This window comes from Gossypium hirsutum, chromosome A01 (assembly GCF_007990345.1).
Source record: "Gossypium hirsutum isolate 1008001.06 chromosome A01, Gossypium_hirsutum_v2.1, whole genome shotgun sequence".
Classification (NCBI taxonomy): Eukaryota; Viridiplantae; Streptophyta; class Magnoliopsida; order Malvales; family Malvaceae; genus Gossypium; species Gossypium hirsutum.
Window position 1 is genome coordinate 101,874,464 of NC_053424.1, and position 20,272 is coordinate 101,894,735.

The following is a 20,272-nucleotide window of genomic DNA, read 5'->3' on the forward strand; positions in this document are numbered from 1 at the left end:
TTTCAAGGTTTAAATCACTCTCTCGAATTGGCCATCAGTTTGTGGGTGGAAAGCGGTACTAAAACTCAACCTCGTGCCTAAGGCTTCTTGCAACCTTTTCCAAAATCGTGAGGTAAACCTCAGATCTCTATCCGATATGATCGATAAGGGTATTCCATAAAGTCTCACAATTTTCTAAATATATAGCTCAGCCAATTTACCAAGTGAGTAGTCGGTATGTACCAGGATGAAATGAGCCGACTTCATCAGTAGATCAACAATGACCCACACTGCATCTTTCTTACTCGGTGTTAAAGGTAAGCCCGATACAAAATCCATGGTAATTCGGTCCCATTTCCACTCGAGAACCATGATAGGCTGTAGTAATCCTGAAGGTACTTGGTGCTCAACTTTTACTTATTGACAAATTAAGCATCTTGCAACAAACTCGGAAATATCTCTTTTCATACCGTCCTACCAATATATTTTCTTCAAGTCGTTGTACATTTTAGTACTATCAGCGTGTACTGACAAACGACCATTATGTGCCTCATTCAAAATCTTATGAATCAACTCGGTGTCTTTAGGAATACAAATTTTATCTCAAAATATCAAGCAACCATCAGAATATACCCAAAAATCGGATTCAGAACCCGGCTCACACTAAGTTATCTTGGCTTGCAATTCATTATCGTTACTCTAAGCTTCACAAATTTCTTGAAGGAACATCGACCTAGCTCTCAACTCCGCTACGACAGCACCATCGTCTGATAAGGCTAATCGAGCACTATGGCTTTCAAAGCAAACAAGGATTTTCTACTTAGGGCATCGACGACCACATTCGCCTTTCTCAGATGATAGTAAATTATTAACTCATAATCTTTTATCAATTCTAATCATCTCCGTTGCTTAATATTTAAATCCTTTTGGGTCATTAGGTATTTCAAACTCTTGTCATCGGTGAATATTCAGCAAGTTTCACTATACAAATGGTGTCTCCAAATCTTAAAAGCAAGCACAATGGCGGCTAACTCTAAATCATGTGTCGGGTAATTTTTCTCATGTGGTTTCAGTTGTCTGGATGCATAGGCTATCACTCTGCCTTCCTGCATAAGCGCACATCCCAAACCATTCAAGGATGTATCACTGAAGATCATGAACTCCTTTCTTGGCTCAGGTTGAACTAACATTGGAGCTTCAGCCAATAATGTTTACAATTTCTCAAAACTCTGTTGCCATTTCTCTGTCCATTCGAACTTAACATCCTTTTGTAACAACTTCATCATTAGAGTGACAATCATCGAAAATCCTTTAACAAACCGTCTGTAATAACCGGCCAAGCCTAAAAATCTTCTGACCTCTGTCACATTCTTCAGTGGTTTCCAATCAACAATGGCTGAAATCTTACTCGGATCAACTCTAATACCGTCTCTCGAATCAACATGTCCTAAAAACCCGACTTCACGAAGCCAAAATTCACTTTTACTAAACTTGGCATACAACTGTTTGTCCCTTAAAGTCTGCAAAATAGTTCTCAAATGCTCGATATGCTCTGCCTCATCTCTTGAATAAATCAAAATATCATCGATGAACACCACAACAAATTTATCCAAATAAGGCCGAAATATTCTATTCATTAAATCCATAAACACGGTAGGAGCATTTGTTACCTCAAATGGCATAATGAGGAATTCTTAATGGCCATACCTCATTCTAAAGGCAGTCTTAGGCACATCCGATTCTTTAACCCACAACTGATAGTAGCCAGACCTCAATCTATATTTGAAAATACTATAGCTCCCTTCAATTGATCAAATAGATCATCAATCCTTGGCAAAGGATACTTGTTCTTTATTGTCACCTTATTGAGCTGTTGATAATCTATACATAGTCTCATCGAACCATCTTTCTTTTTCACAAATAACACAGAGCACCCTAAGGTGAAAAGCTCAGCCTCGCAAAACCCTTATCAGTTAACTCCTGTAACTGAACCTTCAACTCTTTTAATTCTATTGGGGCCATCCTATACAGGGCAATTGAAATAGGCGCAGTACCATGTAGCACCCCAAACCCGGCCCAGACGATATAACCGGATCCGACATGCCACATCGAAGCGTTCAAAACATTTTATATTGTTGATCTAGAAAAAAAAACTTACTTAGTGTTTTAAAAGATAATTTCATTATAGGTTAAAGTTAATAGAAGCTGTGCACCAGGTAGGAAACTAGAAAAGAGGTGGTGAGTCCATCGGACTGCTTAAGTACCAAGCTCCCTTCGGATCCAATCCTAGACATGCATACCGTCATTGCCACACCTTAACGTCATGGATATTTCTAGGAAACTGATTTGATTATGTCATTTTTAGGAAAAGTGATTAATTTTGGAAAATACTTTCATTGCGGAAGCTTTGCTTGTTGTCGTGTTATTTTGAAATCAATTGTTGTTTTTGAAAACGCACCCTAAAGTTATCCAATTTCAACAGTTAAAATAAGTAATACCTATCTTAGTAATACATATTAAAACCATCAAAAATAATTAAGCGGCCTTATTACATTTAAAAACCAAAACCTCAACGTAAATAATAGGATGCCCAGTTCACCAGAAGAAAACCAAACTTACAAAACGGGTGGCCACTCTGAATTCCCTCACAGCTCCAAGCCCACTATGGTTGGGGATTTCCTGCGTGGATGAAAATAAAAAGGGTAAGTTTGGGGAAACTCAGTGTGTAAGGAAAACCCATTCAAAGCCCAAGTCAGCTCAAGCCTATTGGGCCTAAGCCCATTCAGGTAACAGTGGTACTGGACCAGAGCCCTTTTCAGATTACAATAAACTGGGCCTTAGCCCCTTATTCAGATAACAGTATGGCCCATAGGCCCATTTCAAAATACATGCAACATCAATAACATATGCAAGCCCATTTGGGGAGACTACTCAACCCACCAACCACTACACTCCACCCGTACCAGCCCTACACTCCATGTGGGGAATAGCTCAACCCACCCAGCCCAACACTCCAAAGTTACAGCCTTGCTGCTCAGTTAACAGTAAATTGAGGCAAAGCCTCCAGTACGTGGACAAGCCACTTTCAGTACTTCCTCCGTCAATATTCCAATCCCATGCATCAGATAATAATAACATGGCATGCAGTAAATAACAACAGTCAAACATGCATTTAGGTCAATTTAACCCTAGAGGTATTTCGGTAATTTATCTACTAGAGGTAGAACTGTAAATTTTCCACTTTTAAAGGTATTTCAGTAATTTATCTATTTTAGGGGTTTTCATGCATATTTCTACCTTTCACGTACTACAGAATCACGTACCGAGGGTTCTTACCGAATTGGGCCTGTTGGCCCATCATTCCAATTTTGGCCCATTAAGCCCAAATTATCAAAATGTACGAAATCGCGCGTACTGCAGTTTATTACTTTAGATTACCAAATATACAAACCCAACTATCTTACGAGCATTCGCACACTCGCAAATCTACAAAATACCGGTTTTTGGCATTTCGGCTTTTCAACTTTTGCCGATCCAGACTAAGAAAGAGGGTGTTAGTTACACACCTGTTTGCGACGATATGCTGACGAGATCCACACACGAACTGCCTACAATTGGATTACTAACACGTTAATCTAACTATTCAAATACAAACTACGTATTAACCCCTTAAAATATTCGGCCAACCACACCTACAGATCATAGTAAGCTTATAAGAAATCAATAAGCAACTCATTAACAAATTTTTGTCAATGTTTACCACATAATCATAATTTCACTGCAAGCTGTCTTCCTGAGCAACAGTCACTAAATCATTTATATCTGGAGCTACAAAACTCTAAATCAAGTTCCATTAATTTTTCCTGAAAATAGACTCATATATATTATATCCATAAAATTTTCAGAATTTTTGGTTTGGCCAATCAATACCAGATTTTTCTCAAAGTTTCGCATGTTTCACTGTTTGACTAATCTGACCACTCTTCATTACGAATCAAATTTCTCATTGTACAGAATTCAAAATATGTTATCGTTTATTTCATTTGAAACTAGACTCAACAAGCTTTAATTACATAATTTATTCAGCTTCTAATTCATCTCCCACAATTTATGGTGATTTTCCAAAGTCACATTACTGCTGCTGTCCCAAGCAGATTTATTACCAAATTCACTCTTTCATACATAACTTGCATGCATGTTATTTAAACATGTATATCACCAATCAATCATCAAATATCTATGATTTTACTTAAGTATAATCTCCATTTCATCATTTTAAAGCACAACATGTTAGCCGATTTTTCCCTTTAGCATCTAAGGCACATGCATGTTCATTTGTTTGGCTCAACTTCACCTATCTTCCATTTTTCATCAAAAGAACATGAAACAACAACCATTTCCTTCATTTTAATTCATGACCAAATGCTCACAACACAACCAAAAACTAAAACATGCTTCAAGAGTTAAGGTAGAATCAAGAAGAACTCATGAACATCAAGATAGAAGCAAACTACCATGAACTTACCTTCAATTTTCTTCCCCAAGTGACCAAACATTCAAGAGCTTTCTCCTCTCCTTTCTCTTCTCTAACTTTCGGCTATGATGAACAAAGATGGACAAAACTTTGTTCTTTTCACCCCTTTTTCTTTTAATAAAATTTCATATTTCATCCATTTAATTCTTTAATACAAAAGACATGAAATGCCCATCATGGAACATTTACCTAAACCATTATCATGGAACATTTACCTAACCCATTATCATGGAATATTTACCTAATCCATTATCATGGAATATTTACCTAACCCATTATCAATTTGTACCATGAATTATGGATATCAAGTGCTCATATTGTCTACAACAACATGATGGCTGGCCACTTCATGTAAAATGGGAGGTTTGTCATGCAAATCCTCTTATTTTGCACTCCTATTTATTTGGCCACCTCAATTTAGCCTATAGCATTTTTAAACATTTTCACATAGGTCCTATTTCATAATTTCACCCTCTTTTTCTTATGGAACAAAAATTAACTAAAATTGTCGGGTTCTATCTTAAGCTTGGGCCTTCTAGAGGCCCACTAACATAATTAAACCTATGCCAACATTCACAGAATTCCCGAAAATTGGGGCGTTACAACTCTACCCCCTTAAAGAAATTTCGATCTGGAAATTTACCTGATCCAAATAGTTGAGGGTATTGTTGACGCATAGTCTCTTCTGATTCCCAAGTAGCTTCTTCCCTTCCATGATTATGCCACAGTACTTTTACCAACGGAACCAACTTCCTTCTTAGAACTTTAACCTCTCGATCTAAAATTTGTATGGGTTCTTCCTCAAAGGTCAAATCAGTCCTTACTTCAATCTCCTCCACTGGCACAACATGTGAGGGATCCGATCGATATCGTCTTAGCATAGACACATGAAAGACGTCATGGATTCTGTCTACCTCTGGTGGTAACTCTAACTGATACGCTACTGGCCCTACCCGTTTAAGAACCCGATAAGGCCCTATAAACTGCGGACTCAATTTTCCTTTCTTGCCGAATCTCAAGATCTTCTTCCAAGGTGAAACCTTTAAGAAAACCATATCCCCAACCACGAACTCTATCTCTTTGCGCTTTAGATCCGCATACGACTTTTGTCTATCAGATGCCTCCTTTAATCGATCTCTTATCAACTTAACCTTACTTTCAGTATCTGCCACCAACTCCTGTCCAAGCACTTGTCGTTCACCCAACTCTATCCAACACGTAGGCGTACGACATCTCCGCCCATAAAGTGCCTCATATGGAGCCATCTGAATACTTGCTTGGTAGCTGTTATTGTATGCAAACTCTGCCAATGGCAAGTAATCCTCCCAACTCCCACTAAAATCGATGATACAACCCTTTAACATATCCTCCAAAATCTGAATAACCCTCTCCGACTGTCCATCTGTCTGTGGGTGAAAGGCAGTACTGAAATCCAAACGTGTACCCAATGCCTCCTGCAACTTCTTCCAGAACCGAGATGTAAACCTAAGGTGTCGGTCGGAAATAATCGACACTGGCACTCCATGTAGTCACACTATCTCTGCCACATACAACCTAGCCAACTTTTGCAGGGAGTAATCAGTACAAACTGGTATGAAATGGGCAGATTTTGTTAACCTATCCACCACTACCTACATAGAATCTTTCTTGGTGGGTATCAAAGGTAGCCCACTCACAAAGTCCATAGTGACTCTCTCCCACTTCCATAATGGAATTTTCACCGGTTGCAGTAATCCAAAAGGAAATTGATGTCCAGCTTTCACTTGCTAGCATGTCAGACATTTCCCCACGAACTCCATTACTTCTTGTTTAAGCCCAGGCCACCAGTACAGTTCTCGCAAGTCATGATACAACTTATTCCCTCCAGGATGCATGGCACAAAGTCCCCCATGAGCTTCCTTCAATATTGACTGTCTCAAGTCAGAGTCCTTCGGAACACAAATTCTTCCTCGAAAGCATAAAACTCCTTCAATATTCAGTCCAAAATCCTCATTCTCACCCTTCTCAACTTGCTGAAACCAAAGAACCAACGGGTTATCCTTCAAATGTTTTTCTTTAATCTGCTCAGTCCAAATAGGTCTCACTTGCAATTCTGCTAACAGACTTCCATCATCAAATAGACTCAAACGTGCAAACAAGGCTCTCAAATCAGAAACAACCCTTCAACTCAACGCATCAGCCACCACATTAGCCTTACCTAGGTGGTACTCAATCGAACAGTTGTAATCCTTAAGCAACTCTACCCATCTTCGTTGCCTAAGGTTTAACTCCTTCTGAGTTAACAGATACTTTCGGCTCTTATGGTCTGTGTATATGATACACTTTTCTCCATATAAGTAATGTCTCCAGATCTTCAACGCGAAGATCACTGCTGCTAGCTCTAAGTCGTGCGTAGGGTAGTTCGCTTCATGGGGCTTAAGCTACCGTGAAGCATAAGCGACCACCTTACCCTCTTGCATCAGTACACATCCTAACCCCACATGCGACGCATCGCTGTACACAGTGAAGTCCTTCTCAGACTCCGATTGAATCAACACTGGTGCTTCAGTCAATACCGTTTTCAAATGGTCAAAAGCTTTTTGCTGACTCTCAGTCCAGACAAATGCTACTCCTTTCCTTAACGGTTTCGTCAATGGTGCAGCAATCAGAGAAAATCCTTCTACGAACCTTCGGTAATAGCCTGCCAAACCCAAAAAACTCTGAATTTTCGATACTGATTTTGGTGGCTTCCATCCCAGAACTGCCTCAACTTTTTGAAGATCCACTCTAATTCCTTCAGCAGAAACCACATGACCTAGAAAAGCCACTTCTCGCAACCAAAATTCACACTTACTAAACTTTGCATACAGTTCCTTCTCTCTCAGCACTTGCAGCACAATACGTAGATGCTCCTCATGTTTCTCCTCGGTTTCTGAGTATACCAGAATATCATCGATGAAAACTACCACGAATCGGTCCAAGTAAGGTTGGAACACTCGATTCATCAGATCCATGAAAGCGACAGGTACGTTCGTCAACCCAAATGGCATAACCAAGAACTCGTAATGACCATATCGAGTCCTGAATGCTGTCTTATGAATATCTACTTCCTTTACCCTTAATTGATGGTATCTAGATCAAAGGTCAATCTTGGAAAATACCGAAGCTCCTCTAAGTTGGTCAAATAAATCATCAATCCTTGGCAGTGGGTATTTGTTCTTTATCGTCAGTTTGTTCAACTGGCGGTAATCGATGCACATGCGTATTGTCCCATCTTTTTTCTTCACAAACAGAACCGGTGCTCCCCATGGAGACACACTAGGTCTAATGAAGCCTCTATCTAACAACTCTTGGATTTGAGCTTTCAGTTCCACTAACTCCTTTGGTGCCATTCTATAGGGTGCAATGGATAATGGAGCTGTTCCAGGCAATAAATCGATTCCAAACTCTACTTCCCGATTCGGAGGCAATCTAGGAAGCTCCTCTGGGAAAACATCTCGGAATTCCCTAACAGTCCTGACGGTATCCACAATCAGATCCTCAGTTTCAACTTGATTTACAAAAGCCAAGTACGCCTTGCATCTCTTACGCATCAATTTCTCAGCCCTTAAAGCTGATACCACATTGGACAAGTAATCTCTTCGTTCCCCAATAATCATTACCTCATCATCCTCAATAGTCCTTAACACCATCCTCTTAGTTGCACAATTCAGCGTTGCCCTATGCTTGGTCAGCCAATCCATCCCTAAGATCAAATTGAATTCTCTGAATGGTAACTCCATTAAGTCTCTATAGAAAATCCTACCTTGAGTTTCTAAAGGCACCTCCCTAAAGAGTTTCTCTACTTTAACTGAGTGACCTAACGGACTTATCACAGTTACCCCACACACAATTTCCTCAAAGTGAAGGCCCAATGCCCCAGAAATATCACATGCAACATATGAATGAGTTGACCCCACATCTATCAGAGCAGTATAGGGTACGTCAGAGATAAAAAAACGTATCAGTTATGACATCAGGTGCGTCACCCTCCTCGCGGCGACGAGCAGCATATACCAAAGCTGGCTGACGAGCCTCAGTGTTAACAATACCCCTGCCAGGTGCCCCACGTCCATGGCTATTGCCACTGCGACCTTGGTTACGACCTCTCAACGGCGACGGTCCACCTTGCGCTGGTTGCACGGGTTGCACAGCCCTTTGTTCAACCACTTGAGCCTGGGCTGGCCTTTTAGGACAATCCCTGATCTTATGTTCCTTTGATCCACAACGAAGACAAGCCCCAGAACATTTCCAACATTCCCCCAGATGCATTCTACCATAATCTCCACAAGCTTGTGGTCTAACAGTGTTTACCGGAACTGCTTGAACTGGTTCCTCCATCCTAGCTCTCTTAACATTCCGGTTTGCAGCACCAGTTGGTCCAGCATCTCTCCTGAACCGGTTTCGATCGCTATCATGGTTCCTTCGTTCAGCTTGCTTCACCTCTTCGGCTATCTTAGCCTTTTTTACCAGTGCAGCAAAATCGCGCTCTCTCTGTGGAGCTATGAGCACCCATAGCTTATCCCTGAGGCCATCCTCAAAGCGAACACTGCACTCGTATTTGATAGAGACAATACCATTAGTATACCGGCTCAATCGCAGAAACTTTGCCTCATATTCAGCAACGGTCTTACCACCCTAGGTCAGGTTCAGGAATTCCTTCCTTCCTGCATCCACATAGCTAGCTCCGACATACTTCGCCTTGAAAGAATGCTTAAACAACTCCCAAGTTACCCTCTCAGCTGGGGTACCCTCTCTCACAGTGATCCACCACTGATACGCCTCATCCCGTAGTAAGGATACTGCTCCTTTTAACTTTTGCTCCACTGAGTAGTCCAAGTCATCCATAATCCGCTCCGTGGCTTCCAGCCAGTACTCAGCCACATTTGGGGCTACTCCAGATACACCCCTAAAAACTTCCGCTCCGTTGGCCCGGAGTCGCTCAGAAATGGACCCCCGAACTCTGTTGCCCGCACTTGCCCCGGTAACCCTTTCTGGAACACGAAGCATTGTCTGTGACAGGACATCATCCCTGGCACCGCGGTCATGAGACTCTACCTCTGTTGTCGGTGGTACCGGTGCATCCACCGCCGGCATATGTCTCGAAGACGAAGATCTCGCTCGAGCACTTCCTCGGCTCCGTTCACAGCCTCTTGTACTCATATCGTATTATCTTGATTACGAATTTTTATCCATCAATTAATATTCCAGTGTTTATTACAGATGTTTTATGAATCAGACAGTAGTTCAGAGTTTGTTTTCGCAGAATCGAAGTCTAGCTACAGTTTCAGTCTCTTATCAGATTTTCCTATGATTTCAGTATCATCCTATCTAGAGTATCCTAGCAAGATTTCAGTACAGATAGATAAGTCAGAAAAATATTCAGAAAAATTCAGAATACTTACAGACATGAGCCGGAGATTCGGAATGCCACCTTCTAAAGATCTAAATTTTGAAAATCGAGTTTTTCGCATTCTTTATAAAATTTTCGCTTTCGAAAATCTTTGTTTTTGTAAACCCATTCCACAGCCAAGTTGTTGCAACCTAGGCTCTGATACCACTAAATGTAGCACCCCAAACCCGGCCCAGACGTTATGACCGGATCCGACATGCCACATCGAAGCATTCAAAACATTTTATATTATTGATCTAGAAAAAAACTTACTTAGTGTTTTAAAAGATAATTTCATTATAGGTTAAAGTTAATGGAAGCTGTGCACTAGGTAGGAAACCAGAAAAGAGGTGGTGAGTCCATCGGACTGCTTAAGTACCAAGCTCCCTTCGGATCCAATCCTAGACATGCATACCGCCATTGCCACACCTTAACGTCATGGATATTTATAGGAAACCGATTTGATTATGTCATTTTTAAGAAAAGTGATTAATTTTAGAAAATACTTTCATTGCGGAAGCTTTGCTTGTTGTCGTGTTATTTTGAAATCAATTGTTGTTTTTGAAAACGCGCTCTAAAGTTATCCAATTTCAACAGTTAAAATAAGTAATACCTATCTTAGTAATACATATTAAAACCATCAAAAATAATTAAGCGGCCTTATTACATTTAAAAACCCAAACCTCAACGTAAATAATAGGATGCCCAGTTCACCAGAAGAAAACCAAACTTTCAAAACGGGTGGCCACTCCGAATTCCCTCACAGCTCCAAGCCCACTATGGTTGGGGATTTCCTGCGTGGATGAAAATAAAAAGGGTGAGTTTGGAGAAACTCAGTGTGTAAGGAAAACCCATTCAAAGCCCAAGTCAGCTCAAGCCTATTGGGCCTAAGCCCATTCAGGTAACAGTGGTACTGGACCAGAGCCCTTTTCAGATTACAATAAACTGGGCCTTAGCCCCTTATTCAGATAACAGTATGGCCCATAGGCCCATTTCAAAATACATGCAACATCAATAACATATGCAAGCCCATTTGGGGAGACTACTCAACCCACCAACCACTACACTCCACCCGTACCAGCCCTACACTCCATGTGGGGAATAGCTCAACCCACCCAGCCCAACACTCCAAAGTTACAGCCTTGCTGCTCAGTTAACAGTAAATTGAGGCAAAGCCTCCAGTACGTGGACAAGCCACTTTCAGTACTTCCTCCGTCAATATTCCAATCCCATGCATCAGATAATAATAACATGGCATGCAGTAAATAACAACAGTCAAACATGCATTTAGGTCAATTTAACCCTAGAGGTATTTCGGTAATTTATCTACTAGAGGTAGAACTGTAAATTTTCCACTTTTAAAGGTATTTCAGTAATTTATCTATTTTAGGGGTTTTCATGCATATTTCTACCTTTCACGTACTACAGAATCACGTACCGAGGGTTCTTACCGAATTGGGCCTGTTGGCCCATCATTCCAATTTTGGCCCATTAAGCCCAAATTATCAAAATGTACGAAATCGCGCGTACTGCAGTTTATTACTTTAGATTACCAAATATACAAACCCAACTATCTTACGAGCATTCGCACACTCGCAAATCTACAAAATACCGGTTTTTGGCATTTCGGCTTTTCAACTTTTGCCGATCCAGACTAAGAAAGAGGGTGTTAGTTACACACCTGTTTGCGACGATATGCTGACGAGATCCACACACGAACTGCCTACAATTGGATTACTAACACGTTAATCTAACTATTCAAATACAAACTACGTATTAACCCCTTAAAATATTCGGCCAACCACACCTACAGATCATAGTAAGCTTATAAGAAATCAATAAGCAACTCATTAACAAATTTTTGTCAATGTTTACCACATAATCATAATTTCACTGCAAGCTGTCTTCCTGAGCAACAGTCACTAAATCATTTATATCTGGAGCTACAAAACTCTAAATCAAGTTCCATTAATTTTTCCTGAAAATAGACTCATATATATTATATCCATAAAATTTTCAGAATTTTTGGTTTGGCCAATCAATACCAGATTTTTCTCAAAGTTTCGCATGTTTCACTGTTTGACTAATCTGACCACTCTTCATTACGAATCAAATTTCTCATTGTACAGAATTCAAAATATGTTATCGTTTATTTCATTTGAAACTAGACTCAACAAGCTTTAATTACATAATTTATTCAGCTTCTAATTCATCTCTCACAATTTATGGTGATTTTCCAAAGTCACGTTACTGCTGCTGTCTCAAGTGGATTAATTACCAAATTCACTCTTTCACACATAACTTGCATGCATGTTATTTAAACATGTATATCACCAATCAATCATCAAATATCTATGATTTTCTTAAGTATAATCTCCATTTCATCGTTTTAAAGCACAACATGTTAGCTGATTTTTCCCTTTAGCATCTAAGGCACATGCATGTTCATTTGTTTGGCTCAACTTCACCTATCTTCCATTTTTCATCAAAAGAACATGAAACAACAACCATTTCCTTCATTTTAATTCATGACCAAATGCTCACAACACAACCAAAAACTAAAATATGCTTCAAGAGTTAAGGTAGAATCAAGAAGAACTCATGAACATCAAGATAGAAGCAAACTACCATGAACTTACCTTCAATTTTCTTCCCCAAGTGACCAAACATTCAAGAGCTTTCTCCTCTCTTTTCTCTTCTCTAACTTTCGGCTATGATGAACAAAGATGGACAAAACTTTGTTCTTTTCACCCCTTTTTCTTTTAATAAAATTTCATATTTCATCCATTTAATTCTTTAATACAAAAGACATGAAATGCCCATCATGGAACATTTACCTAAACCATTATCATGGAACATTTACCTAACCCATTATCATGGAATATTTACCTAATCCATTATCATGGAACATTTACCTAACCCATTATCAATTTGTACCATGAATTATGGATATCAAGTGCTCATATTGTCTACAACAACAAGATGGCTGGCCACTTCATGTAAAATGGGAGGTTTGTCATGCAAATCCTCCTATTTTGCACTCCTATTTATTTGGCCACTTCAATTTAGCCTATAGCATTTTTAAACATTTTCACATAGGTCCTATTTCATAATTTCACCCCCTTTTTTCTTATGGAACAAAAATTAACTAAAATTGCCGGGTTCTATCTTAAGCTTGGGCCTTCTAGAGGCCCACTAACATAATTAAACCTATGCCAACATTCACAGAATTCCCGAAAATTGGGGCGTTACATACTAGGAGTCAAATCAATGCCAAACTCTACTTCCCTAATAGGAGGTAACCCTGGTAATTCTTCCGGAATCACATCCGAATATTCACATACTACCGGTACCGACTCAATCTTTAACTCAGACTCTTTAGTGTTCAGCACAAAAGTGACGCAAGCTTCATACCCCTTTCTTATACATCTTTGAGCAGACATAGAAGAAATCACTGCAGGCATGCCATTTAATTCATCTGGTTCAACCCGAAGAACATTACCATTCTCACATTTCAGTTTAGTAAACTTTCTTCCACAATTCACTACCGCATCATGAGTGGTCAACCAATCCATACCAAGAATTACATTAAATTCATCGAACGGTAATAGCATAAGATTAGTTGGGAAACAATGACCTCTAATCATTAAAGGGCAATTTTTACACACTTTATCAACTAACACATACTTGCCTAATGGGTTTGACACCTTTACTGTGAATTTCAATAGGTTCAATAAACAAGTTCATACCAAACACCAAATTCATGCAAATATATGAATGGGTAGACCCCGGATCAATCAAAGCAAAAATAGGAATTTAATAGATAGAAAATGTACATGTAATTACATCAAGAGATGAGGCCTCTTCATTAGCGCGAATGGCATAGATCCTTGTAGGTGCCCTACCCTCAGGTCTCATAGTAGACTCTCTAGGTACAACTTTACTACTCGTTCCACTACCCGGATTCCTCTAAGGTTTTCCCTTATTAGTAGTACTATCTGACCTTGTTCCTTGGAGATTTCTACTTTGCGTCCTCTCGAAGCAGTCCTAACAAAGTGATCAGGGGAACTGCACTTAAAACAAGTTTTATCATTCCCTTGACACTCGCCAAAGTGGCATCTCCCACATTGGGGACATCCTAATCTATCGGGTCAAGCATTCCCAACAATGGCAATTAAGGTACTCTAAGCTTTCGAAACCGTGTACTGTTTACTCATATTCTTGTTCGAATACCCAGCAAAGGCATTAGATCGAGTAGTAAACTCTCGACTTCTTAGAAGAAGATTGAAAAGATTTGCTCAGTTGCATCTTCTTCAAGTATCGAGACACCAAATCAGCTTTCCGCTTCTCTTTGGCCAATTCTTTGGCCTTGCATGCTCTTTCGACCAAGACTACAAACTCTTTCAAGTCGAGGATGCTCACCAACAGTCGGATGTCTTCGTTCAACCCGTCCTCAAATCTTTTACACATGATGGCTTTGGTAGATACACATTCTCAAGCGTATTCTGGTAAGCCTCACAAACTCACGCTCATACTTGTTAACTGTCATTTTACCTTGTTTCAACTTCAGGAACTCCTTCCTCTTTTGATCCATAAACCTTTGACTGATATACTTCTTATAAAATTCCTCTTGGAAAAGCTCCCAAGTCACTTTCTCCCTCGGCACAACCAACACGAGGGTATTCCACCACTGGTAAGTGGAATCTCTTAGAAGCGATACCACATACTTCATGCACTCTTCCGGTGTGCATGACAACTCATCAAAGACTCGGATGGTGTTATCAAGCCAAAACTTTTCTCTTTCCGAATCATTATTAATGTTAGCTCAGAAATCTTTAGCTCATTGCTTTCTAATTCGATCAACCGGAGGCCTTTCCTTTCTCACCATCTCAACAACTTATGGAGCTATAGGGGTAGGCTGAGGAATAGGAGGGGGAGGGGGAGGGAGAGGTTGAACACCCGGGTTTGCCCGAACAAACTTGGTGTACTAATTATTCATCATATGGAGAAAAGCTTCTCTGCCTCCTTCTCCTCTACTAATCGTCTCAGGTCTACTATCAGCTAGCACTACTTCTTCGGTGGGAGCAGGCGTGTTACTTTCTACATCGTCAGCAACTGCTCGTTCAGGATCCATTTACTATATAAAACACAATTTCAATTGTCAGGAGTTCTCACACTATCATAATACACGTATGGCATATGTGGCTAGACTTCCACACTCGCTACGTAGTCCTAGAATCGACTAAATCGTAGCTCCGATACCAATAAATGTAACACCCCTTACTCGTGTCCAATGCTGGGACAAGATACGAGGCATTATCAGACTTGAACATACACTACTATGTAAAACTGGGCCATAAAATTTCATTCAAATTTAAAATTTATTAAAAAACATGCATATCGTCCCTTACATGGGCTTATGAGGCCCAAAACATCATCAGGGGCGGCTCGGGACTAAACCGTGAACTTTAGAAAAAATTTCTTAAAATAGGGTCACACACTCGTGTGGACACAAGGACACGCCCGTGTGCCCTTGACACACCCATGTCCCCAGGCTGTGTAACTCTCTGTTTATGATGTCAGCATAAATTTAATATCACACGGCCAAGTCACACGCCCATATGTTAGGCCGTGTGGCGAATTTAATTTTCGCATTTAAGGTGAAGACTTCACACGGCCTGGGCACATGCCCATGTCTCAACCTTATAGAGGATACGACCTTAGGACATGGGCGTGTGCCCAGGCCGTGTGAAGTCTGCACCTTAAATGCGAAAATTAAATTCGCCACACGACCTAGCACACGGGCGTGTGACTTGGCTGTGTGACATTAAATTTATGCTGAAGTCATAAACAGAGAGTTACACGGCTTGGGGACATGGGCGTGTCCTTGTGTCCACACGGGCGTGTGACCCTGTTTTAAGAAATTTTTTCTAAAGTTCATGATTTAGTCCCGAACCGCCCCCAATGTATGTTTTGGGCCTCGTAGGCCCATGTAAAGGACGATATGCATGTTCTTGAATAAATTTTAAATTTGAACGAAATTTTATGGCCCGATTTTACATAGTAGTGTATGTTCAAGTTCGGTAATGCCTCGTATCCTGTCCTGGCGTTGGACACAGGTAAGGGGTGTTACATCTTATGCTTTTCACTACTTTTAAACTTAGTCCTAACATAACCTAAGTTTATTAATCAACAATTCTTAACATTATCAAGCTTGATTCCACAAAAACCTACTAATGGTAACTTAGCATATACTTAGCAATTTGACAACCTAAAACTTGGGTATGATAGACTAAGCTCAAATAACCTTATTCTATTTTGGATTGAAATGCAAAAGGAAGTAAAAGGGAAATTTTGTTCTTTCTTCCAAGCTTTAGACAACAATTTGGGAGAGAAGAATGAATGTTCTCTTTCTCTCCCTACTCACTTGTTATATACTCTTAGATAATAGAATGATTAAACTTAATTAAGGAACAAATCTTAGTTAATTAACTAAATAAATGGTCATGATCATTATTTAACATAAGGAAAATGGATGGAAAGGATTGATCTCATCCACTAACTTATGAAACATTAATGGTTAAATAACCATTAGGTCCTTTTCATAATTTCTAATTGGGTCCTCAAGTTTTTTTCTAAATTAAAATTTAATTGCGATTACACTTTTACAATTTAGTCCCTATATTATAATTGATGATTTTCTCAATTTAATTACTTGATCATCCACAAATGCATTTTCATTCTAAATGCGTAAATCCTTCTATTCATAATTTCATGGGCTCAGTTTGTAAAATTGGATTTATAAACCACATTTTCTGACACTAACTAAAATCGGGTCATCACATTTAAATTGGCCATTGAGCAATTTCTAAAAAAAGTGCCACATAATCTAATTTAATAGATTTCTTTTAAAATATTTCCAATTGAAATTTAATTACTAAATCAAAAGAGTGGAAATATTAAATTCTTGGAATCAGAAGTATAAAGATTGAATTTTAAATATAAAAAAAATGTATTAAATTTTAAATATACAAAAAATGTAGAGGCTGAAAACAAAATTAAACCTAAATAAAATATGTCTTGTGGGAAAGCTGGGCCACTCGGATAGTGCAAGCATGGCGGTGTCCAAAACTGAATGCAATTGATACGGGAAACTTTGATGCGGGGGCAATTTTGTTATTTTATGTGAAATGATGGGGAAAAGTATCTGGTGTGGGTGCAGCCCGCCTTTTCCTTCATAAATAAATAAAAATATTTGGTATTCGTGTTTAATTTGCGTTGGTCTCAAGCTCTCTCTGCCTCTCTTTCTACCATTTGCTTCAAAATCAAATCCAAAATCTCTCTGCGATTTTCTCCAAAGGTATATAACCATTCTAATCTCTATTTCGATTTTGCCTTTCGATCTCGCAAGTGATAAATGTAAAGAAACCAATTCAATGCGCTCTCTTTGTTTTAGTTTGGATGTGAGGCTTTGAAATCCTTTCATTTTACTCTAAACTTTGTTGGTTATGAACGATTAGTTGCATGAATGCTTGCTTTCCTCAAGCCTTGCCAGTCGATCGAATTTTGAGAAATCTGGTTGCTTTCCTCTCTTATCTGAAAATTTAGGCGATGAAGTATTCTAGATTTATTGTTTTTCATTTTCTCCATTTATGTGTGTATATACTGAATTCTCGATGGTAACCGTGGAAATGGTATAATGGTATTGATTCTTCGCACCTCTACCTTCAGATCTATTTGGTTTACTAAAATCTGATTATTGATTGGGAAAATGGTACGCTTGAGTTTTTTTTTTTTTGAAATAATATATTTAAAATATTGTAATATTTAGGGATCAGCAATTAGGGAAGAGAAATGGGGCTGACATTCACGAAGCTTTTTAGCCGGCTTTTTGCTAAGAAGGAGATGCGGATTTTGATGGTGGGTCTTGATGCAGCCGGTAAGACTACCATCTTGTACAAGCTCAAGCTTGGAGAAATTGTTACCACCATTCCAACCATCGGTGAGCATATCTAACTTTCTTGGTCCTTCGAACTTTAATTGCATCTTAGATAATATATTTTCATTCAGGGTTTGTATCATTTGGTAGGTTGAGCATGTGATTCCTATAAGAAACTTTTTTTTCCTTTGTCAGTGCTATCATTATTGTTTTTGTATATTTGAGAATTGAGACGTTAGACGTTTAGAGCCTTGAAATTGAAACATGTATAAATCAAATGCAACCGATTTACACCTATGATTTTTAGATCCAAAATAGGAATTAGTTCTGAAGCATGTGGCCTCTAGTTAGAGTACCATAGTGCTAATATTTCATATTGTTATTTATATAGTACTTTGAATTTCTTCGGGTTTGTGATTTTATTAATCCATCTCAAGCTTTATCTTTTTAAGTAGTCATGGTTTTCCTTTGCAGGATTTAATGTGGAGACTGTGGAATATAAGAACATCAGTTTCACTGTGTGGGATGTTGGTGGTCAGGACAAGGTATGAGTTTCTCCTTTTATGTTTCTCTATTATTTCAGCAATAGTTCAAATGTTTTTTAATTTTTGATGCAGTGATAGTTAGGGGATCTTTACATGTCGTGGTATCTAAGTAATGGCTAGTCAATAATGCCCCAGTTTTTCATTCTTAATCTTGCAGATTCGTCCGTTGTGGAGGCATTACTTCCAGAATACACAGGGTCTCATCTTCGTGGTTGACAGCAACGACAGAGACCGTGTTGTTGAGGCTAGGGATGAATTGCATAGAATGTTGAATGAGGTATGCAAGTTAAATTTTAAGTGGAACAACCTTTGTTTCCCCGGTTACTGTTTATGCTTGAATTGTTTTGCTGTTAAGTGCTTTGAATTCTATTGTTTCTGCCTTCATATAACATTAGATTTAATAGCTATATACAAGCAAAAGGGTAACGTAGTGCTCAAGGGTCAAGGCTCCTCTATGGTCGTCAGATTTCCACTGTCTTACACTAGTAGTCAAAGAGGGGTTTTTTCTCTTAAGCAGATATTCCTAGCGTAACTGACTTGATTCTTCAGTGGCACTTGAGCTGTCAATTGTAAAGACCATTGCACAAGTGCTATTCAGTAAATGTGTTGAAAGACATGTATGGAACTACAATTTTAAGAAGCTAATGGTTATTTTCAATAAAATTTGTCTGCATAATCTATGCTACTGGTTTTGTTCCAGATATTTATTAACCAAAAGTAGTTTGATGTAATGATTTTTATACAGTCTCATTTTCAATGAGGATACGAAAAATATCAATGAAAATAGAGTTACTAGAATATTGAGGGTAAACTTAGGAGCATGAGTTGAAACTTCTGATGTTGGCTTAATTTTGCTGGATTTTCATGGTTAACTATAACTCATTTTCAGGATGAGCTGCGAGATGCAGTATTGCTTGTATTTGCAAACAAGCAGGATCTTCCAAACGCAATGAATGCTGCTGAAATAACTGATAAGCTTGGTCTTAATTCCCTTCGACAGCGTCACTGGTATGCTTTTGCATTGTGTTTTCATGCTTTAGTTTGCTAGCTTCTTATTCATTGCCACTAATGTATCTTACTGGTCTTTTCAGGTACATCCAGAGCACCTGTGCAACATCTGGTGAAGGGCTTTATGAGGGTCTGGATTGGCTTTCAAACAACATAGCTAACAAGGTAAGAAGATATACTTTCAGAACTTATCTTTATGGATAATTGTACTTGATTTACATCCTTCAAGGAGTATAACTTCATAATCAACCGTTTGATTTTGTCTTCTACACTCCATGTTTCTTTTTCTCTTACAATAGGTAGAAACAAGATTCGGCAGTGAAATATAATATTTTACAAACTATCAAATAGTCGAAAGTTGTCTTTTATTGTTTTCTTATGTCCACATGCAATTTTGCAGGCCTGAAGCCATTAAAGAAGGGGTATTTGCAATATCAAAAATTCTGGATGCAGGGTGAACATTATCTAGTCTTATTTTCTTCAATTATTATTATGCCCTCATTTTTCGACTGTGACAGCTGGATTGTTGTTATGCGTTTCTGTTTTTGGAGATGACCATATTAGTTTGGACCTTGTGGTTATATATTGAAAACTAAAAATTGGTTTGATTGGATGTATATCTCTTTCTGTAACCAAAACTTATTTGCAATTGCATGAATTGCATTTCTATGAAACCCGGAATTTGGAAACCTTATGCTGCATTAGTTTTGCAAAATACGAAGTTTAGATTGGGAAGAGAGAAGAAAGGGAGGAAAAAAGGGGTCTATATATCTTTCACAAGTTTGAGATCCGAACCATTTGGATTAAATCTATAGCTGAAATTTAAGCATTATTTTGATTAAAAAGGGATCTATATA

At 38.8% G+C, this 20,272-nt stretch overlaps 1 protein-coding gene across 1 annotated transcript; it reads left to right on the forward strand.

Annotated features, from left to right (window-relative positions):
- Positions 1–17,094: 17,094 nt before the first annotated feature.
- On the forward strand, positions 17,095–20,104 carry LOC107916562 (ADP-ribosylation factor 2). The gene is made up of 7 exons (XM_016845837.2): positions 17,095–17,283; positions 17,755–17,925; positions 18,337–18,407; positions 18,565–18,684; positions 19,297–19,415; positions 19,499–19,580; positions 19,816–20,104. The coding sequence occupies exons 2-7, from the start codon at positions 17,778–17,780 to the stop codon at positions 19,819–19,821; spliced, it is 546 nt and encodes a 181-aa protein (XP_016701326.2). The 5' UTR covers positions 17,095–17,283; positions 17,755–17,777; the 3' UTR covers positions 19,822–20,104.
- Positions 20,105–20,272: the final 168 nt, after the last annotated feature.